The sequence below is a fragment of the Dysidea avara genome, chromosome 6 (genome assembly GCF_963678975.1).
Source record: "Dysidea avara chromosome 6, odDysAvar1.4, whole genome shotgun sequence".
NCBI classification, from domain to species: Eukaryota; Metazoa; Porifera; class Demospongiae; order Dictyoceratida; family Dysideidae; genus Dysidea; species Dysidea avara.
The window spans coordinates 23,818,499-23,842,822 of NC_089277.1; the positions used below are offsets into that span (position 1 = coordinate 23,818,499).

General features: G+C 34.8%; 2 protein-coding genes across 5 annotated transcripts; one reads left to right on the plus strand and one right to left on the minus strand.

Moving 5' to 3' along the window:
• Positions 1-7,847: 7,847 nt before the first annotated feature.
• LOC136259072 (uncharacterized) lies at positions 7,848-10,105 on the plus strand. Its single transcript, XM_066052490.1, has 2 exons — positions 7,848-7,949; positions 8,184-10,105. Exons 1-2 carry the CDS (start codon positions 7,862-7,864, stop codon positions 9,137-9,139), a joined length of 1,044 nt encoding a protein of 347 aa, XP_065908562.1. The 5' UTR covers positions 7,848-7,861; the 3' UTR covers positions 9,140-10,105.
• A 5,698-nt stretch (positions 10,106-15,803) lies between these two features.
• LOC136257851 (uncharacterized) lies at positions 15,804-23,848 on the minus strand. Of its 4 annotated transcripts, none has more exons than XM_066051173.1 (3): positions 23,642-23,848; positions 18,207-18,496; positions 15,804-17,590 (listed from the first exon to the last, which is right to left on the minus strand). In XM_066051173.1, the coding sequence occupies exon 3, from the start codon at positions 17,563-17,565 to the stop codon at positions 15,895-15,897; it is 1,671 nt and encodes a 556-aa protein (XP_065907245.1). In that variant the 5' UTR covers positions 17,566-17,590; positions 18,207-18,496; positions 23,642-23,848; the 3' UTR covers positions 15,804-15,894. The 4 variants fall into 4 exon arrangements, with proteins under 4 accessions (XP_065907245.1, XP_065907244.1, XP_065907246.1 ...); XM_066051172.1 differs by adding an exon at positions 23,450-23,570 and having other exon boundaries at positions 15,804-18,496; XM_066051174.1 differs by lacking the exon at positions 18,207-18,496.
• Positions 23,849-24,324: the final 476 nt, after the last annotated feature.

Genomic DNA, 24,324 nt, shown 5'->3' on the forward strand with positions numbered 1-24,324 from the left:
GAATTGAGTTTGCACTTGATTATAAGTTGTTTAATGAAAAAATGTTGCTACATAATTTTAAAATGTACTTAACACAATAAATGCACTCTCTACTGACAGCCTGACTGACTCCCTGACAGTATTATCATTATGGCATGCATTCAGATGTCTGCATACTAGTAGACATTTATTAAATCCCTATACCTAACACCTGCATACTCAACCACTGAACCACTTCTACCTAAGCTGATCACCTCACTTAATTTCTACTTTATAAATGAAATTTCTAGTTTAAATCTGCTTATAATCAATCGTTTGTAATTTCATAAATCTACCAATAGAAGTACTAGATTGCTGACTAAGTTGGGGATTAATGTCTGATACTAGTTTATGTGCAGGTGTCAGCAACTCTCTTGTTTCACCATTTTAATTTTATTTCTTTGATCCTTCTGATTTTTTCCTTTCTACTTGTATGTATACAAATATTTGTGATTATTCCGTGTGTCAACACACTGACTCTTAGACTACAATAGATTGGTAATGCAAAACAAGGAAATGACATAATTATTATGAATATGCTTCTACACATAATTGTATAGCCATGAATACAGCTGCAATAATCTTTTACACTAATGCTTTTGTGTTTTCTAGAATGCATTACATGTACCTAACTAGTACAGTATTTTGTGTATTACTATCACTCTAATCAACATCTTTACTATTTTTTAATTATCAAATTGAATGCAGTGAAATGCATGAACAATCTCCGAACTAATAGGGATACAGACATCTATGTTGAAATAAAAGATCAGCATATAAGTACGAAAAGTTATTAATATGCATATAAATGATTTGATTTGACTATTCTGTAGCTATGCTTTGAGTCTTTTTTTGGGATGGTTATAGGGTTACAACATTTCTCGGCACAAACTAACACCAATTTTTTTTGACAAAGTTGTGTAAAGCTCCGCACAGCCATTCTCTTGCTTTTGTATCTGCACTCCTTGAAATCATGAGACTAAATTGATTTCGTATGACAAGTGTACATATACAATACCATACATGTGGATAACCATGAGATTCACAGGATATGTAACTGTTTGCATACATACTGCAAGATGATTCACACTGCTTAAAGGTTCTTAGTTTACTAATTTGTTATTAATAAGATGCTTTACTGTAGTTGTACCCAGTTATGAAAATCTTAGTAACTTTAAGTATATGGAATATATTGTTTTACTAAGTTTTAAACTCTCAGTAGAAGATTGGGTTTACTGAAAAGCTACTAAAATAACAAATTATTAACTGTTCCATGTACTGGGGATATACCGCTCTAGTAAACTAAGAAACTTTAAGTAGTCTCAGAAGCTGGAGTTTATGCATGTAGGTTACATGCATACGTAGAATATAAAAGCCTGATAATGCATTGATTAACTAAATTATGCTGCCATTCTATCATATCTTAGCTCTACTGTGCATGATAAGCTCACTTGTTGTCCATGACAGTCAATACTTGTTTTAATTTGTTGCCCATGCATTGCTTTATTATTTTGTGTTTCACTTTCCATCAAGCCATTGTCTTGTTGTTGACATGTTGTAATCGACTGGCTGTTCTGGAAAACACCTTGTATACAGGCCTGCTACACCTTTTATGAATAGCCAAAATACTACTCCCACACTGCAACTACGTACACAGCAATAAATCCTTTATTACTCTGAAATACTACACATGTACCCATTTCTCATTGGCACCTTGTACAAGTACCATCACTTTAGTCATCATACAGCTATACCTATAATATTAATGAACCAAAATATTAATAAACTTAATATATGTAAGCAGGATCGATATACAGTATTATGAGTGAATAAAATATTACAACTTGGGTTTTATTTAACTATAAGGCCTACACTGTACCATGCAGACTATGTTATTTCTGAACACAATAAAAATTAACAGCACTAACACCTTACACAGTATGCCTGAACTCCTTCAAGTCATGAAATTATGTAAAAGTTTGATTTTAAGACTAAACACATCAGTTACATGTATAATTATGTATATTGAATTATGTACACGCAGGTTAATTATTAGCTGAGGAAAACAGTTCAAAGTGTACATGCAAATACTGCATATGAACTGTGAGATACATAGGATATGTAACTGGCATAGTTATACAACAGCACAGCTGAGTGGTAACTGATTAATATGTTTAATTGCAGGTGGTTGTAGCTACAAGTATTAACAGGGGCCTCAGTAAAATCATAAACACCAGTAAAAAGGATGGAGAAGACATTATGGTTTTTTGGTTGCTGTGATAATACTACCCACAGCAGACAGGGTAAAACTATTTGGATTACATGATTCAATGAAACATGCTAGCTGTGTTCTTAGTACCTGCTGCAGTGGTGGGTAGAATCCACTCATGGTGCAAGTAGATAATTCCCTGCCTGCATTCCAGGAATGTTTATGCTAATACAATGAAAACTAAAATGCAGCATCAACACATTAGTTGGCCCAAGGAGAATCTAGTCAATGGAATGGAATCATCCTGAAATGTAAAGGAGGCTTAGAGAGGTGAGTTTTAGTACTGTTGGGGAATATCACCAAGCTGCTACAAGTTAGCACAGAACTATGACACTGCAGCACTACTAATGTATAGCCCAGCAAAAAAAGCCAAACTAAACTTGTGCAGCTTCTGTCATAAATGGTCAAACCAGACTTGTAGAGCTTTCCTTAAAGTAACACAAGGAAGGCTACTTATGTCTACCCAGAGTACTATATGTGAATAGGTGAATAGAATCACTAAACATGTGGATTTTATTACTGTATGAAATCATTGTACCCAGTAACTGAGCAAGGATAGACTACACTGAAGACTTGACAGAAGACACACTTTGCTATATTATATACAAGTAATGACAAAGGCTGCTGCTGCTGCCTTCCTTCCACTGAAGTATAGTACTGTGTTTCAAACACACACACACGCACGCACGCACGCACGCACGCACGCACGCACGCACGCACGCACGCACGCACGCACGCACGCACGCACGCACGCACGCACGCACGCACGCACGCACGCACGCACGCACGCACGCACGCACACACGCACGCACGCACGCACGCACGCACACACACACACACCCACACACACACACACACACACACACACGCACACACACACACACGCACACACACACACACACACACGAAAGCCCAGGTGCACACAATGTATAGTGCTCAAATAGCCACAGTCTCTCATTTAACCATATGTATAAAATTACAATTATATATACTAGCAGTAGGTACATGCATAACTTTGGCATTAAAATCTTTCAAGAAATTGCTTTTTAGATCATGTCAGCACTCTGTGATGCCGGTGGTCACATTGTTGTGTATGTGAGTTTGTCCCCATTGTTGTACTATAGTATTTCACTTTCAAATGTCAAGTTATTACTTTGTTGTTGACATGTTGCAATTGTCTGCTTTGTGTACTCATTGAACAGTACCTTGTATAGGCCTGCTACACTTAATTATTGATAGTTAAACTAAAAGCAAAAGTGCCAGTCACATACACTGTCCTGGTAAATGCACCATATAGTAGGTGGTACTGGATATTTGGCTTAGGATTAATGATATCAATGCAATGCATAGCTGATGCATTTTTTTTCATATCATATATTATTTGGATATAGCTACATATATGCTATATAAACTCTGTTATATAGGCACATCAGTTACTTGTGTTGTTCTAATAATATACTGTCAACTATCTGACTACTCTATTAGAACTATTGAGTGTTTTATTAGAGTATATAGCTACGCTGTTTGACATGTGTATACCTTTAGTTTTCTCTTATGAAATATCACAGGTAAATGATTTTTAGTATAGCTAGAGTGTTAATTGCTCTTCCCATATATTTCCCACTTGTATGCCATATAGTAGCATTTCTATTGGAGCAAATGTTTCTGGTGATAGAAAAGACAATGGAAACACAGCCTGGATGACTTTAAACTGTACTGTGCTGAACAGATGGGAGTGATCACATAAAGAATGAATCCTGTGTAAAGCATGGGTCAATAATTTTTAATTTCTTCACCTACAAAGATGACACTATTTCCAAATCATACTATTGTAAGATCGAAATAATAATGATTTTCTTTTCTGAAAATATACAGTTTAAAATTACTGTTTATAATGATATTGCTTTGCCCCAGATATTACATCATCACTCATCATCATGACGTAGCTCATGTGAGAACTACAACTCAACAAATGGAGTCAGACTGTATTACAGTAAGCCTGGCCCATTTTAGTAACCAAGACATAGTATATGCAAATTAATGAGAATAACTAGCACTGTGAAAAAAGAGGGATATAAGATGGTATTTCCAGTGGCTTATTGAATACAAAAAAGCTTGGTATAACCTGTAGTATACTAACAATCCCACATAAGGCTTTAGTTAATGTGTTAGACATACTGAAACCATATATGTGATGGTATAGTGTGTAGGCATTATATCAGATATAAGCTATTTCAAGTATTGTGGTAATTAAACTGAAACCATACATGCAATAGTATAGTATGCATTATACCAAAGTATAAGATGAGTATAATACAGGATTTATATTAAAGCTTATTTGTATTCAATAAGCCACTGGAAATACCATCTTATATCCCACCTTTTTCACAGTGTAGTGCCATATAGTTAGCTAATAGTTGTTGCTACACATGGTGTATATATAGAATCATAAACCATGGTAGTGGTTCATCTAGTAATCATGAAGTCAAAAGGAACCAATAAGGGTACTTTTTAAGAGCTGAAACGTGCCATTTTGTTTATGAACCATGCAGCAGTGATTCAAAATAGAGGAATCGCCTATGCTTTCAACATTTTAGCTCTGTATATAAATGTATGGGCTTTGTTTATCCAAACTGTTCCATTATCCAGACAGACCTATAGGGCCCAATGAGTTCGCATAATAGAGTTAGCTCTTTATATAGTATATTGTGGTTAGTGATGTGCGTATTGTAGTTCTGGTAGCACACATGCAACTCTCAGGCTGACTATAATCCGCGAATCTTAGTAGCAATGCCAGACTCATGGCAATAGAGCCCATAAGAATATAATTTGTGTTAATAAGTGTTAATATTATTCTATCCTATTCAATCACAGCGTATTAAGTTCATAACTCCTTTTGACTTCATATTTTGTAGACCTATAAGGATTCTTTTAGTTTTCTAAGGTGGCGTAAAAGCATAGCTACTGTCAGTTGGCATATTATTTATGGTTGAGGTGTGAGTGTTCTGTTAGCATACATTTTAGGCAAAATACTCTAATAGAACAGTCACTTCCACAGTTCGGATAGTCAATGGCCAGATAAAGGAGGTACCACTGTACACTTCTTATAGTCAGATAGATCAAAGTTGTATAGTGCAAAGTAGTTCTACTGCAAAGACACATACACACAAGCTAGTGGTAACTTTGGCTTGCTTGAATAATTATTAATGCTGCAGATATAGTTAAAAGCTGATTACTGAATAGTTACATGCAACTTGATGTTACCATCAAACACCACAGGCACCGTTGTTTAGGTTTGTTTCATTTTGTATACTAATGCATTAATACATTATGTACTGTATGCGTCTCATGGTCACGCTTAACCTGCAGCTGTATTGGTCTGTCTTTTTACCTGCAGATGCAATGTTGGAATCTTTATATAAATAGCATTAATTCAAAACACTCAGCATCCCACTTCCAGTTCTTGCCTTCTTGACAGCTTTTTGTAAACTAGGGAGTCAAGTTTATATATTAGACACATGCAACCTATAGTAATCCACTTAGTAATCCACTTAGTAATCCACTTATTCTTATCATTTGCAGTATTGTCATTTTAACAGTTCCTGAATAAGTAAGAAATACTAGCTCCTATTATGTGGAAGTGCTAGTTTGTTTCATGATCACAAGCACTATCATAATAACTGAAAAGGTGGTTAGTAGCTATTGTATACTTTAATTTAGGTACAGGTGTATATTTAATCAATTTAGCAGTTTCTTGATATTATAAAAAAACACTTGTGGCCTTATATAACCAATGTTTGTAAAAGGTACATTTTACACTCACTTTTCATGTCACTGAACAAAAATAATGATATAATTAACAGCTGATTCCTTGTACCAATTCTCTTTATCTGAAGCATATCCAAACATTGTTACTTCAATTTCAGACAATAAAATATTTTAAATTTTACTATTGCTGCTATATATCAATCATGTGCACTAACTATGTGTGCTGCTGAGAAGATAGTCCAGCACAGAGAAATGTCATTTGCTGTTCAACAATGGTGGAACTAAGAAAGTACGATATATTAATCTTTAGCTTTATATATATATATGCTGCAATGATTTGAAGCATCTCAATATTGACAAACAACTTCCTGGCTGCATGAAAGTCTAAATTTTGTGAATGAGGAAATAATAAGTAATCACATTTGCAATGTCTAACAAGGCCTACTTGCTTCTGTTATTAAAATGCTCTTTGAACCTATTCAAAATACAACATTTATCAGTTGGGCAGATCTAGACATCTGAAAAAGAATTCCACTTTATAGTATAGAAACATGGCCATGCTGAAGTGGTTATAGGCATGCATGCCCCTACAGATTTCCTCTCTACTTATTCATTCACTCCTAATAGTCATGTGACCGCACTGACATAGCTACATGGCTGTATAAAGATATATCAAGGCTGTTATATCAAGATATATCAAGTTCATACTTTTCTAATTATATTCATAGATAGAGAGAGAATTTGGGAAGAGTATATCTATAGTTTATAAGGATGGCGGCTATATTGTATAGTACATCATACGTGTAGTTGTATGCAAGTTGGAATTATAACATGCTAACATGCAATAATTCTGTTCAGTAAGATGCAGCTACATTTTTTTTGGAATCAAGTTCATCAAGAAATTGAATCTATTTTCATGCAGTCTATAAACATCCTTTTGTTGTATGTAGGTGATAGATGTGTTGTGCTTATCCTTACTTGTTCTTTTGTTGTACATGTGATTTCAGTCCTTTTGTTGTTGACATGAATGCTTTAATACTGTTTTAAGCAGTTGTCACAACATCTTTTGCCAATTTTTTTTTTCAGTATCAGCCATCAACGGCTGTTCTTGAGTTGTCACAACATCTTTTGCCAATTTCTTTATTCAGTATCAGCTATCAATGGGTGTTCTTCAGCATTTCCCTGGTATAAAGTTAATGTCAGTATGCAATTACTGTAGTTGGCTGAAGTAAAGTTTCAGTAACCACTGCAGTAATCACCTGGGCATTGAACCTATTGCCTTACAGTTACCAAGCCAATATCCTATACCACATGGGCTTATATTTATCTCTTCTGCTCAGGCTGCATTATTCTAATGGAATTTTATTTGTGTAGTATATTTCAAAGACTTCTTTATTTAGGAATACACATCGCCATGATAATATCTGCATATTTGTGTATCTACTAAAGGATGATGAGTGTTTTATTTTCGTAAATTCAAAATAATTACAAACATGCGTACATAAGTAATAGTTATACTGCAATATAATCTTCTGAAGAGTCTAATGATTCTATCCACTATTTACAGTTGTTATGAAATACATACATACTGTACTGTATCCCATGGATTAGTTCAGTGACTCATTGTTTACTGTACATTCCTGCATACTATAGTTCATGATATTCATATTTACCATTCAAAATTCAAAAGAAACAAGTATATTAAATGGTTTTATTACCATATATGTATGTATGTATGTCTATTTATGTATGTATTAATTTTAATACAGCGAAGTTTACCTGGTAAACAACACTGAGGGTATTCACATGTCTGGATTACCACAGTACATAATAATTGTAGTAAAACAGCTCATTTCATTCTGCTCACCTATAGCAATAACAATGGATATACAAGGTATTGTACTGTATATATCTTATACTGTATGCATGAACAATTTCGGTGCAACATAATGTTGTACACTGCATGTTTATGCAACTCCATATAAATATTTTGATCAATGTTTATATATAATAGCTATGTAGCTATGTTTGTGTATTCTTAAAGTGCCGACATACATATGTGCAGTTATGCCATTAAAATGCATGTGATTGGTTTAGCATTTAATTTACAACTTCAATCTTGTTATAGTAATCATCTTGAGTTATTTCTCACTTTCTGGACTACTAACCATCGTATTTGCTGCTCATAATCAATATCATGTTCATCCTGATGATACCCCATGTTTACAACCACCTTGTCATACACTAGAATACTTCACTAACAACTCTGATAAGTACTTTGTGTCCGATACAACAATATTCTTTAATATAGGGTTATATTACCTCAAACAAAATCATTTGGCAATTCAAAATGTCACTAATGTTTCCCTCATTGGTACACCAAATACCAGTGACCCTACCTCACCTGTAAGTGTCATCAGATGTTTACCAAAACATCACATATTTTTCTACAATGTCACTAATTTGCTGATAAATGTGTTAAGGTTTGAAGAATGTGGGTGCTCAGTGTCAAATGCTGGATACGATTATCATTATTTGGCAGCAACATGGTTTCAATACTGTACTAATACGACGATAAGCAATACACATATTTACAACCCAGTGGGATATGGTATAGTAGCCTTTAATGTGATGGGAAACAGTAACATTGTGAATGTTACTGTAGTAATGGAAAAGTTTCATGGTATCAGTCATGGAACATATTTGAAGTATAGAAATGTACACAGAAGTGCTGCAAAAGGTGACGATATCATTTTTAGTATCGACAACATTGTATTTAAAAATGATGATTCTTGTAATTATGATGAAAGCACCCTTAAAATAGACCTCGCATCCTCTGCTGTGTTCATTAGTATTAAAAATTTCATCTGGAAAGGCAGTAAAAACATAAAGATTACAATAAAGCATCCTTTATCACCTTTCATGATCTACTTTTACAAATGCAGTTTTGTGCAAAATAGAGTTACGAATGACCTCATTTACTTCTGGGCATCTTGCTTTCTTGAACCCTATGGAAAGGTAAATGTTATATTTGATGAAGTCACATTCTTACAAGCAAATGCAAAACATCAAGAAAAAAAATGAAGAATCAGGTCCTGCACTGATAAGGTTCAATATGTTTTCAAATTGCTTTATTCATATTAAATTCAGCAATGTAAAATTTTATTATAATCAGTTAGCTATATTGAAAGTGACATTGGAGAATCAACTATCACAAAATCAATCATCTATTATGATTTCAATGGAAGGTTACTTTGTTGCAAAACTAAATATTGCTAGATATACACTAATGTCATTAACAAATGCGCAAGTATATTTCAATGGAGTTACCAAATTCATTATCAATTCCGCAAGTAAAATTATTTATTTATCTTCTTCCACAATAAGATTATCAAATACTACAACATTTCATGAAAATGTTTGTGACAAATTAATTTCTCTGAATTGCAAATGGTGTTATTTGGTGATGTCAGGAAATGCAAATGTAACTATATCCAAAAATGAAGTACGTAAGCAAATAATTGGAGTTCCCACCAGAATCAATCATCCTTATCCTTACTGTCTGTTTCAGTACTTTCCATCTATTAGCAGCACGTATAAAGAGTTTCAAATTAATATGTTATATAATTTACCCAGCAGAACCAATAGATTACCTACCATAGCGGAATTAAAATTAATTCATGATTCCATCTATCAATTAACATCACATTGTAAATGGGCTACTGGTGCAGCATTTCAAAATATCACTCCAAAAATTGTAAATGATAACATCATCACCTTAAAAAATGTATATGATATAGTCCAACATCACATAGGTGACCACACCACAGTCTGTTATTGTCCACCATCATCACATTACAATTGTAGTGTTGATCAATTAGGTCCTGTATATCCTGGTGAAAATTTGACTGTGGATTTGTGTCTGCCTTATAACAATGAGGAAATTGGTGTCCTGTACACTGAAACTTACAACAATAATTTACCAAAATCATCTTGTAAAATTTATGAATATAACAACATGCGACATATATTCCACAAAAATCATAGCAAAGTCGTGGATTTTCCTATTACTTCAGCACAATCAAAATTTTGTGAGTTATTCCTAACAGCTCAACCAAACTTGTTCATTTCTTATGATGCCTTTTATGTCCACCTTCTTCCATGTCCATTAGGATTTACATTACAACATGGAATTTGTGACTGTGATCCTGATCTTAGAAAATATATTGATGAGTGTATGATAAGTAGTCAAACAGTGAGACGGCTCTCCAATGTGTACAATGAGCCAGATATCTCAACCTATCAATACAAGGTATCTACTGATTGTCCTGTTGACTACTGCCTTCAGAGTACAATAAGGATTAACTTAAGCGATCCAGATTCCCAATGTCAGCCTCACAGAACTGGTCTACTTTGTTCACAATGTGTAGAAGGGTACAGTATAGTGCTTGGTTCTAATCGGTGTAGAAAGTGTTCTAATCTTTATTTGCTGTTTATAATATATTATGTGTTTTATGGTTTGTGTCTAACCTTGCTCCTTTTCATCCTTAAGTTGACAGTGACTTCAGGAATTATCTGTGGTTTTATCTTGCATGTTAACATGGTTTGGATCATTAGTCCTTTATTACATTTACGGGATAGGTTAGTGACAGTTTTAAATTCGTATATTTATACTGCAAATCTTGGACCACCTTTTGAAATGTGCTTTTACAATGGCATGAACATGTATGCCAAAATGTGGATGCAGCTTACATTCCCACTTTATTTGATACTGATTGCTGTCTCACACTGCTTGAAGGTTCTTAGTTTACTAATTTGTTAAGATGCCTTACTGTAGTTATACTGATAGTAAAGTGTCAGTAAACTTAAGTATATGGAACATAATTATTTTACTAAGTTTTAAACTCTCAGTAAAACATCAGTGAATGCGGGTTTACTGAAAAACTACTAAAATAACAAACAATTAACTGTTCCATATACTGGGGATATACCACTGTAGTAAACTAAGATACTTCAAGCAGTGTCATTTATTATAGGTAGTCGTTACTCTAGCAAACTATATCGGTTAACATTTAATAGAGCACTACCAGTACTAGCAACCTTGTTTATGCTTACTTACACTAGTATACTACAAGCCATATCTAGTGCACCTTTGTACACTACCATCATCACTATACCAAGTCACAGTTCCAAGAATCTTTGGTTACTTGATCCAACTATATTCCACTATTTGGATGGAAGTTTTCACTTTTGATTAGTGTATGCTTGTTGTTGTTTCTGTTTCTGTTAATGTTCAATGTCATATTGTTGTTTACCAAACCACTGATGAGATTCAAGTGCATTCATCGATTTAAGCCATTAATAGATGCTTTTCAAGGACCATTCAAAAGTCAATATTATTACTGGGCTGGTATACAGCTGTTGATCAGAAATGTAATATTAATACTTTCTGCTATGAGAAGCTACTTATTAATGTTGCTATTAGTTGCATTATGGTTATGACGCTGACAATCATTCAAGGTTATATCCAACCATACAAAAACAAGTTAATAAATATTCAGGAATTGTTACTGTTATACAACTTTGCCATAATGTGTGTATTGCTCATATTCAATGGAAATGAAACAATGAACACAATCACAGTAAATGTGATGGTTGGTCTGTCATTTTAGTTTATCATCTGTATGCTTTTGTGATCACTGTCCATTGTACCAGATTAACTAAAACTGTATCAAGTGTATGGGGTTGTGTATTTAAAAAATGCTTCAACCAGAAGCAGAGAATAATTCACAATGAAAGATTTGCCATGGAAATTCCAGAGGCTCAGTATAACTTTGCTAACTTTCAAGAACCACTCATAGGTGAAGATTATAACTAATAATTTTCTGGAGTCATCACATATGTAATGTTTGGTGCATTTATTCATCACCTATACAATCACTGTATACGGTAGTTTCATTTCCAGTTTCAGTCAAATAAAAGGCAGTTTTCAGCTCAAATACAATAAAAAAATATAACAAAATTACCAATCTACAAACACGCATGAACAATTACAGAACACGTTTTGTGCAAAATGATTTCATTATGTTTTGTGTGTGCCTGTTTGTAGATAGCTATAATTAATTTAATGTATTAACATTAAATAGTAATAATGTATTGAGTAATGCAGTTTGCATGACATCAAAATTTAATTTTGTTACTAATTGGTGTCACATTATTCCAGATATCATAGATTTACCACAAATCCATTGATACATTATAATGAGTGAACGTCACATCAATACCTGAATGACATTGCACAGTATTTCACTTTCAATTAAGTCATTGTCTTGTTGTTGACATGTTATAATTGACTGCTTTGTGTACTCAATGAATGGTACCTATAGCTTGTTAGTTAGGCCTGCTAGCCTATTAGAAAAGTCACTAGCACTGTCCAAGTGAATGCACTGTCCAAGTGAATGCACTGTACATTATAATCAGGGGTGGATCTAGGATGTTTAGAAGGGGTTTCCAGTGGTAGTAGGACTCAGATTTGGGTGTCTGGGCCAGACGTTGACAAGGTTTTAACTTGAAATTTAATATTGTTTATACTATTTTACAGAGTTTCTGATATATTGGTGTGTACTAGCATTTAATATGTCATGTTTTCACCGATAGTTATGTAGTTAGCTGTGATAGATTGTGGTCTACTGAATTTTTATGATTAGCTTCAGTCAAGAATTTAGCTAGTTTTATAGTTAGTCATGATTCTGTTTATCATTCTTCATAGCTACTTGGTATTTCTCCTTCATTATCACTATTACCACCACCTTTCTGTTTGTTCTGTATAGTCTTGGAAGATTTACTGCTATGTCAATAACAAATGGGGCAGAGAACAGTACTCTAACAGAACAGTACTCCACGTTGGAAGGGAGGGAGGGGGGACAAAGTCATATGAGATGGTTAACATTCAGGAAGTATCTAAGAATCATAAATGGCACCTTAGTGTGCAAATCACAATGTTAGGGAATATAATGCCCCAAACACAGGAAAATTTTGAAGGTTGAATACTTTGAGATTGAATTTGAGAACAATTTCAGTGATGCATGCGTGCATGAACAAGGTATTCCTCAATGACTCTCATTAAGTACTGTACAAGTAATGAAATACACAAATAAAATAAGATACATATCATCTCTAATTGCAGACAGGTTTGGATAAATTGCATCCTAAAAATAGATTGCGGATTAATGTATCAACTGAACGTTCTAATAGAGTAGATGACTGTTCTATTAGAGTATCTCGATCTTGTACTCTCAAAAATACTCGTGATCGCTCCTTGGGTTGTATTAGTTAGCAGATAAGAATTGGTGAGTATGATTAGTTTGTTATAACATGTCCTGTGGGGTTATAGTTGCATAATTAAGGAAGAATCAGTATAATACTAGTTGCCTAAGGGCTCTGGACAGCTGTTCTGAAGTAAGCCCAACTCCTAAGGGGTTCTGGAAACCCCCTAAAACCGCGCCTGAATTATACTACATTTTAAAAAATTCATCTAAACATTATATATTACGATTGTAAAGAAAAATAATTCTTGTCTGTAGAAAATCACTAATATTTTTGGGATAATTATGTTACTCTGTTAGGAGACTGAATTGTCACTCAAATAGTAGCCACTAGACTATTATTCTTTTTTAAACCTTGCAATATTAGGTTTTATTAGTAATATTATGCTGCTTTCTTGTTTAATTTGCTATAATAAACTTCAGTGCCTATTGTTAGACTATAATAATTTACCTACGATGTTTTAAATGTTTATTAATGATCATTGAACTTTTACATTTTCACATGCACTTTGCCGGGTAGTTACCTAATTTAGTTTGGGCAGGAGCAAATGCCGGTTTATAGCTATCACATTAGAAGACACACAGTCACACACACAGCTTGGATGTCATGGATGACTATAAACTAGCTGTGACTGGGTACCACCAGCTGCCTACTATGCTTTTAATTTACCTGCATGTGCTGCAGTGCCTAAATGCTCAAACATTTGCATCATGATCACCCTCTAAGTTGTGCTGACAAATTTGCATCTCCTGACTAGATAATATTATTAGTTTTGGTTTGTGAACAATTGTTTAAAGTTACCCACTGAAAAACAACTTGGCAGCTAAATTATTATAACATCAAAAGTTTATCTGACTGCTCTATTAGAATTGCTGATCTAGCATATCCTGATCACTATGTTTATATTGTGTGGGCAGAAAAGCAATTATCTGGCTATGTGAGACTATAAATTAATGTGACCTCGAGCTCATTTTGGAAAGCCATCCTTTTCTGCACATGTATGCATTGGTCAAGTATGCATTGGTCAACTTGCTCTTTTTCTTTAAAATGAATCACTGGGTGTTTATCTATGTGTTAAACTTTTGGCTTGATATCTTTAAGCATTCTAGAGATATGGTCAATTTACCTCCTTATACATTACATTGAGTTTGGCTAAAACTATTTTTATATACAACACTGCGGGTTTCAAATCATATAATTTTTTGAGTATAAAATTGGATATAAAGATCTCCAAAGGTCAAACAAATCTGACGTGGCTCCTATTGAAATACAATCATTATGATAGACACACACCTATCTGCTAAGTATCTTGCTTTTATCCAAAAGTGCATAAAAACATCTATAAAAGGCTTAGAACTAGAGTTGTACTAATAATCAGATCAGTAATTGGTAGAAGCTGATAATTAGGTGTTTTTACAAATCGGTTGTAGTGGGCTGTGGCTAGCAGATTATTAGCCTATTCAGCTTTAACAGCTGCAGAACTACTGGAGGGCTGGTGTCAAATAGTAATGTGTGATATTAGATCGGTACGATATCAATAATTTTATGATAATTGGTAAAATATTGAAATTTTAATTTTTTCGGTATTTTTTTCTTTTGATTAATTGCGTGGGGCAAATGTTTATAATTAGCAGCTATGCTTTATAGAATTTGTGATGAGGGTAATAACAATTAGCAAGCCTTGGAAACTGGTAGATGCTTTTTAAAATGGCTAAATTTCTACCGTGATTGCACATGCAATCACACACCAAAACTTGTAAATTACCAAAATATTACTCAATACATTGAAAATTGTAGCACAATATTGACTATATGATAAATATTGATATCAGTTATAAAAATATTGAGATTTGATACAATATTGGTATTGAAAAAATATTGCAATGTCAATAATTTTTCGGTATATTGCACATTACTTAGTGTCAAAGGCTCTGGCATGTACTTAGGTTGTTTATGTTTTGTGGTAACCACAATAATAAACAATGACAGTTGGAGTCCTAACCCACTAGTCTGATTAGCAGCTTTGACTTGTATTTTGTGTACAACTTCGTAGCATTGGTTTTACAAGCAGCACTTTTAGTGCATTATACACCAGTGTAGCTTGTAGAGACCTACAATCGGATATTGGTTAACTATCAGTAAAATAGGACAAAAAAATATTGGGTATCAGTTTAGCCTAAAAAGTGGGAATCGGTACAACATACTTACAACCCTGACTAACACACATTTCTGTAGTAGCTTTATTACGGTTATAAAATGGAGTTTGTTTTACTTTTTTTTAAATCCATTGGTTTTAGTCAGGAGTCATGGCAAAGTAGTTACAGAAAATTTCAGGTTGTAATGTTAGATTGAAACAAAGTTGCAGTCTTTCAAGTTAACAGAATCAGATGTACACAAGATGCTGCTTTTTATTACATAATCATTTAGCTATGACAATTTGATGTAGCAAAATAGTAATAAAATACATCCAAAATACATTGTCTATATACAATCAATAAGACTGTAGTGTTTTCTCAGTTTCTATAGCACATATACTTGATAGAACTACGGTGGTTTCGTTTTTTAAAATTACTCACTATTGTTTTCTGGAAAGAAGAATGTCCACCAATAATCACAAGACTTCTAGCATTTATGGCAATAGTTCTTTGTACTGCTCCTACATATCCACTGTCCACTACTCCATTAGTAGCTTGTATGAAGTCATTCTCATAAGACTCAATGGATTTGTTGCCATACACAATGTTTAGCACTTTTTGAAATAGTTTAGTTCCTTTTCCAGTATAACTTCCATGTTTATCATAGTCAAATTTATCAGCTCGCACCATGTCCCCAAATCTGCCCAAGTCAATAGATAAGAAGCCACTTTGACTATTGTTAATACGAAAAGATGTTAAATAGCGATTTAGTTTACTTGCACATTTATGAAAAAAATTTATTCCGTCTTGATTACGGTCTTCTCTTGGTTTGGCTCTGAAAACTACTGCAATGTACTGATCAAAATCACAGCCAATGATTTGCTTGACATATTGTCTACTGTCTGATATAAGTCTCTGACTGGGATGAATCATACTCAAAAGCCTACCAGCTCCACCATCAACATTAAGGCGTCCAAATTCATTGTCCCCTAATCCAGTAAATGCTACTCGTCCATTTTCAACACCTTGCCATTCACTAAGCCATAATGTAACATCTTGTTGTTCGTTGTCTATTTCAAAAGAATCAGTAAAATTTTCTGGTGATATTATATAATAATCACTAAACGATACACACACAATGCGGATGACTTCAAACTGCAGTTTATTAAACAACTTGGAGTGATCACTAAAAAATAATGTCTTTTGCTTTAGGCAGGGAGGATGATAGTTGATTTCTTCACCCACAAAAGTGCCACCAGTTCCAACATTGTAAGAGATTATTGCTACAATAATTTTCTTTGTTGAAAACTGCGTAAAATTCTTCCAGCTTTCTAATGGTGGCACATCTGATTTCTTTGCTCGTTTATTCCAGTAGTCAATATCAATGTAGTCATGTAGTCTCAGTGCACCAGACATTGTACCATCACCGTGAAGTAGCTCATGTGAGAACTTCAACTCTGACATATGGACAAATGGCTCCACTACTGTGAGACCAACAGAGCTGGCCCATCTTTGAAAACAAAACATGTTAAGAATTGCATTGGTCTGTTGCTCCCAGTAGCTGCTGCACAAAGCATACCTACAGAACCGACGACCCATTGTAGAAGTTGGTTTTAATGATGGAGTCACTTGTTGGGGACTGGCTGAAGTTGATTTAACAGTGTGGACACGTGGTATCACTATCTGACGATTGGTTGCAGTTGGAGTTGCATGCTGGTGCTGAGTTGAAGTTGACTGAATGCTTTGTACAGAAAATAGCATAGCCTGGCTATCGGATATGGTGAAAGGTGAATTGTCATCATTGTATAGGGGTTGCTGAGAAAGAGGGATTATCTTATGATCAATTAAATTTAAATGACTAATGTTGGTGATATCTTTAGAATCACTGAATTTTATTTCTGTGTCTTCAGATGCTGAAGGTAGCAATGGTATCATGTTCCTTTTTTTCGTTAACACAACTTTGTTCACTTCATCATTATAATAAAATATCAGCAGCGTCAACATGGTACATACCAAAAAAAGAAACAATACACGCAGTCGCAGCTTCATTGTTAAAGTTGGTAGCAAGTAACAACTAAAATGGAAAATTCTATATAAATTTATAAGAGGTTAAAACAAAAGTTATTTACTACTGGTTACAACAACAGTATGTAAATGTCAGGTAACTACCAATTATCATACATGGTATGTACTTGTCAAACATATGGTACCCAAAATAAAACCATGCAAAACCACACAAACACAACAATTTGGCAGTAGCCATTGGATGAATGGACTAAAAAGAAACTTCCTACCAAACAAGGTGGATTCCAAAAAAGGTGAATGTAGGTACATACTGTTGTTACTTATTACTCAGAGATGATTCCTTTAAAAACTGAAGAAGGATCTTTACCCTTGCCTGGAATAGGATAACCTGTTTAAATAATTTATTTCATCAAAAATATTTGGTTATGAGATCAGTATTTTGTAGTGTGAATAAACTTAGAGAATTATGGGCGTTATCTAATGCTACAGTGATTTTAATAACAGACCATGATAAAATTTCAAAAGCATCTGTTGTTTCTAGTCCTTAATGGGAAAGCAAAATGTGAGAAATTTGTTTTAAGATGTTTATAGGAAAGATTTATGAATTATACTTATTGGAGTGAGAGCTTAAAATTTTCTTAGTTGTACATTCTCAATGACTGTACCATCATGGGAGAATGCTACTTTGAAACGATTAACAGATTTCAACACCAAATGTTGATTGGGAAATTTGACAATATTACAGAACAATTTTTCCATCCTTAATCAGCGATCTCCCATTTCTTGTGTCAGCTGTCATCCATTATCAGGCCTAGCTACTTCTGCTATCTTGAGCTGTCTTGACATCTGATTCCATGTGAACATAAATTAGACAATACATGATATTAAAAGTTACTGTTCAAGCTTGAAATTTGCAAGGCAATTTTCTGTCGTGACTCTTCCTTCCCCCAAGAATCTGAGAGAAGATGGAGTAAATGAAGAAAAATGAGGTAAAGCTTTGAAATGTAATCAATTGCAACAACAATAGGTGTATATACAACTAGTACCTGATAGCAGGTTATTGAAAGGGCTAATTTTTCACTGTATGAAAGAAATTAGCTATATATGTAACTAGCAATCATAATAATTTTTTTTGTGTAAAACGGAATGTCAAATATAAAAATTGAGAAAAAATTTCTCTTTGAAAATAACCTGCTATATAGTACATGACATCATAACATGTTATTATAATAAGAAACTGATATTTGTACATTATTAAACACTTAATGATAAACCATATGTTGACTTGATTTCATCTTCACTCTTCACAATAAAACTTGTACATAGTTTGCAAAACAAGCAAAAATATCTAACGGTACGGTTGTACGGTTTAAGTAGGGATCACCCTGAAAATATCACGTGCTACTAAAATTTCTGCCTTTGCAAATCATCCTAGGAACATCTCATGCAACGAAAATCACCTTACGGAATAGTACTAGTCCATATAATATTAATACACATTAAATATAACAAAACACTTACAGGTGGCCGGGTATAGAATTTTTTTGAAAAATTGCCAAAAGTTGAATTTTAGTCTCACTACCTGACTGACCACAGTCACAAGGCTGGGGGCCAAATGAAGCAGTGCACAGCCACCATTTTATGTCACAATAACAAACTCACCAATGGGAAGTGTATTTTGGGGTTCCGACAAGTGTAGGGCCTCTTTGCCTTGTCTTTTCTTTTTTATCTTCAATCAGGCTGTTTGCCAATGAAACCATACCAAGACTTTACTTTTCTTCAACATATTTATATGCCACAGAATTATTTCAGAGCTGGATTTCAGAAGTGCTTCAGTCCTGACACTACTACAAGAGGTATACTAGCTAGATATCTGCAAATTCGCAATTGGAATCCCATTCGTAATTAGTCTGGCGGCGCCATGCAAAAGGGCAGGTACTACCAGACTAGTTTGCGATAAGTTTGAGACCACACCCATCAAATAAAGATCTAGTAAGATTGACTAGAGTACGGAGGCCACACCTCTTCACAATCTAGCTCTTTACAGAAAACAAGACCTTTTTGGTCTAGTTATAGCTGTACACCCCTTGCCTGACTCAAGATACTCCAATACAACAGTCACTCTAATACAACAGTCATGTATGTATGATGTTCTAATAGAACAGTCACAAGTCTATAGCTGTGCTACAACAAAAAACTAAACAAACTAGAAATTGTTAATTTAAAAGATGAAGTAGGGATCTATGTAATAAAAAGTAATGAAACAAGAGATGAATGATGGTATTACAGCATAGCTGGGTGGGAAAGTCCCTACTTTGGCATCAATTGTTATAGCTAATGTGCCAAAGTAGGGACTTTCCCACCGAGCTATGCTATAATACCATCATTCATCTATTGTTTCATTACTTTTATTGCACTTCATTTATTAAAATACTAGTAAAAGTAAGGTAGTTACATACCAACTAGAGTTTTTCTCTATCTACAGTAGTGTATGACAGCAAGTCTGCCCTTGGTCACACCTATTATTGAATTCATTAACCCATACAGTGCACATAATGAATGTTTTTGGCACAAATGTACAAATACATCCTCCGAAGCTTCTTTTGAAAGTGTCACCGAAGCTTAGTCTAGTACTGTTTATAACAATTATCGCCTACCTGTTGACAGTTGAAGTGATTACATGTCTCCAAGTGTGGTTTTCAGACTTTTGAGCAAATGCACATGCACACACGTCATTGTTTCAAGACATACAAAAGTATCAACATGCCTTATGACCTATATAATCACCTTTCCTTACTGTTTCTCTTCCTTAGCAGTGCTGTTATTACTTTGAAGAATCATATACAATGCTTGTCATCAGCCATCAAAAAGTATGCGATGACATCATTTTACCCACAATAGTGTGCAAGGAATGGTTATCCCTGCTCCCGTTCACTTATGTGGATGACCACTACCGCTACAATACTACTGTTTAATACTAGTGGTCACCACAAACCATCAACACATGTAAGTAACATGCCGAAACCTTTGACACCAGCCCTCCAGCAGTATTGCAGCTGAATAGGGTAATTCGTTTTACGTATAGCAATCTATCATTTACTAATTTTCAGCAATGTAACTACAGGGCATACGATGATCAATACCCACATACATGACATGATTGAGGCTAAGAATTCCCCAATGATAGAATTGGAAATGATGTAACTTGGTGATGCAGGTTTATTTATTTTATCAAATTTTCCACTGTGTTTCTATAGAGACACATAAAAGGCCTAACCTGGTACCTAAAGCCTCACTAGTGGCTGCGACTAGAGTTACAAACATGAAAAATGAAGTTGTGAAGAAACAATTCCCCTACTATTACAGAACATGCAGTACAATGCATTGCCCTTAATGTGCCTCATCACTAATACTACCCTTGATTTAGAACTGCGTTTCTCTGCTAGAGATAAAGCGTATCCTAATATTTCATGTGATTGGTTACAATTTTCTGACATTTATTTTATGAGGTCTAAAGAAAGCCAAGAGCTCTTAAATTATGAGCGTGAATTCTAGTGCTACTAACCTATACTCAAATGATGCACAAAAAGTTTGCTAAAATACCCACACCAAAGGCTTTTTCTCCAGATGGATAATGAAGTACCACACTAGAGAAGCTAATGCTGTCACAAGTAAAAGTATTCCATATACCAACTGAAAGAGATATAACCTGTTTGACACCAATTTTTCCAGTAGCTTTATAGCACACCATCTCTACAGTATGATGTTTGTAACCATATTAGTGTTCTGCGATACAGTGCATTTAGTGTATCACGTATCACCATCAATAAACTGTTCGATACGATACTGTATCACGATACTATAATGAAGTGGTCATGGCTAGTAATGACTGGCATATTAGCTAATGGTTGTAATAATATCCAATTTATCTGTACCTTAAAGAGCCAACACTAAATCTACATTCACTGTGTATACAAATTTCTTTATTCAGTGAATGCTGATAAACTACTGATGTGACATGTGTGTATGGAAAACAGAGTTGCTGTTAAAAAGTACATTTCTATGGATACCTGCCTCTATTACACCACCCAGACAATTAGCTACCACAAACATTTTAATGCATGCTCCCACAAAGGTTTGTCTGGATTACTCCGCACTTTGATGAGTTGTCAGATGGCTAGTATATACAGCAGATTGTTTACTACTTAATGGTGCAGCCCTTTATACTTAAAGTGTAACAGCCACTGTTTCTAGAAGACTTGGGTAAGAATGTTTAGCTGTAACAGCAGCACTTATACACACGTATTTTATGACTTCTCGTATCGATTTTATAGCACAGGTAAATGGAGAGGCTTTCCATTTAAGTATCTAGGTCACTGTTAGCTACAGTAATAGAGCAATCACTGATTGTTCTACTAAAAAACTTCGATATTTTCTAAGTACAGTATCGTATTGTGATAAGTATTTGCTGTATCGATGCCGTATCAATATGTAGTGCGGATCCCTAAGCCACATGCACTAAGTATATCAGGTCTGTGGACAACTCTTTGCATTGGTATTAACAGTAGAGGAGCTCCTCCTTCTATGGAGGAGCTGGAAATTAGAACAGCTCCTGTGCTACAATATAGCTACTGCTTAGTTTTTGTGGCGACAAATAATGATGTTAATGATAATAAATTTTATTAATACACAGAGTCATTATTAAAATTTCTTAGCATTAACAGCATTGCAGCCATTTCATGGCCACCACCTTGATTTCACAACTTTTTTCACCCAGGCTTTTTAAGGCTGCACTCTTTTTTACAGCTTGGCTGTTTTTGAGTGGATATTAGTTACAACTACTAGTACCTGTTGATTTGGTCTCAGATGTGGCTGCTTACTTGGAAAGCCAAATTAATATAGTGAAACCTCTGTATTAAGGACACCTTGGGACTAACCAAAGTGTCTTGATTTTCTAGGTCAGTGTACAGGGATACTTTTGGACCATTACCATGTGATCAGATTAGGCAGCTGTCCTGTGTCCTGATTACCAGGTTGCACTGTATCCATGTGACAGGAAATTTGACGGACTAAAAAAGCTGACAAATCCACAGCTTTGATGAATAAATGTTGACAAAAAGATATAAACAGTTACTACTGTGAAAGCACTTGTGGATGTTTAACTAATTCATCAAAATCGTCAACTTTGTCAAAATTTTCTGCCATACGGTAGTATCAAGAGTAAATCATGGAGAAGATACTCAAACATTTCAACATTATTCAAGATATCATAATTGGGCCAGGACTGTGGGCCACTTCAAATTAGAACAAGGGTAACACAAAGTATTCTTGAGGGGCTTTTAATTAAGTGCCACCATCTGGCTTCTTAACACAATAGAAAAATCCACCTCCTTGTTGAAACCTTGACAATACAAGAGGGTGACACACAGGCACTCACTGTAGGTAGATCTGTGACCGCAGTCAAATGCCACCAAATCCACGCTGAGTCAACGGTCAAGGATAAAAATTTCCAACCCACAATCAAAAAGTAACAAAATATTGTTCCTTAGTCACATTAAAAATGGCTCTTAGTCAAAGATCACAACAAAGTTTTGGCGGGTCAATGCTATGACTGTGTTGCAGACCTACCTGGTACAGTTATTTAAGTGGGGGTAAATTACCATCAAGTAAACTATAATTGATCTGATGAGCTTCACACTTACTAAGAGACATGTATACAACACATGGCACCCCCATGAAACTACCAGAGCCAGTTTGACACATTGAGTTTGGTAGACAAACTGCACTGCATGTATAGCGCACGAAATAAAAGAATTGACTAATGTGATACAATGACTTTGCTTTCTACTTAAACAGTGAAAAGCAGTTCCAACTAAGGGTGACAGGTAGTCGGTGTTATATTACATACCGTGACAGTCGGGGATTTGTTTCTCGCTACTTTTATTTTCCAACATGATATCCTAGCCGCGCACGGTCTCGTTTGACTTTTGGTATCGGAGTGCCATCAAATATTTGATATCTCCCATATTCTACGAGGATGGGGGGTCCAGGTTTAGATATACCATGGATTAAGCTACACGTATTACCTTAATTAACTTACCAACTTAAAAATGCGAACACGCACAGTAGGCCACCTCAGTGGTTGACTTCTTACTGTAGGAGACCCTGCTCTACCCAGCTAGCATACGATCAAGACACATCTACTTCTGACGATCCCCGCAGTCACGGTGACTGCGGTCATGTAATCACCTTTTTGACAGTTTCGAGTCTCAGAAGAAAGTAATTAAGCATATAGTAATTATCATTGTTGTGGTTTCTGGTAACTAAAGGCGCCCGCCCATCATACATAATAATGATTCCAATAATACTTTTAGTACATGATGTAAACCTTGATAGGGACCCGCCGATTATGCCGGCATAATAATGAGCATAATAGGTGCCTGCACTTGTGCATTTTTGTGTGACATGCATTTTGACAAGCAAGGATTTAGAGTCTGTGCTTTAGCAACTTACTGTTTTCCCATAAAGTGCAAATTTACTGGGAAAACATGGGAACTGAGGTATAAATATCAAGCATAAATTGAGCATAATAGGTAAATATTGAGTATTAATTTAAGCATAATAGGTAAAATTTTGAGCAGTGCAGCATAGCATAATAGGTAATATAATAAGCATAATCGGCAGGTCACTACACCTTGATTTAAGTTACATGCCACCATATGCCTACCCAGTTGACTGGGCCAGCCACTTGTATATAGTGCTGCCAAATTGTAGGGGGGTATT

Excerpts from the sequence above, each read along its gene's own strand:
- LOC136259072 (XM_066052490.1), top strand. The coding sequence starts at position 7,862 with ATGTCTGGATTACCACAGTACATAATAATTGTAGTAAAACAGCTCATT. Across the intron at positions 7,950-8,183 it reads AATAACAATGGATATACAAG|TAATCATCTTGAGTTATTTC; the intron begins GTATTGTACTGT and ends ATCTTGTTATAG.
- LOC136257851 (XM_066051174.1), bottom strand. The coding sequence starts at position 17,565 with ATGAAGCTGCGACTGCGTGTATTGTTTCTTTTTTTGGTATGTACCATG.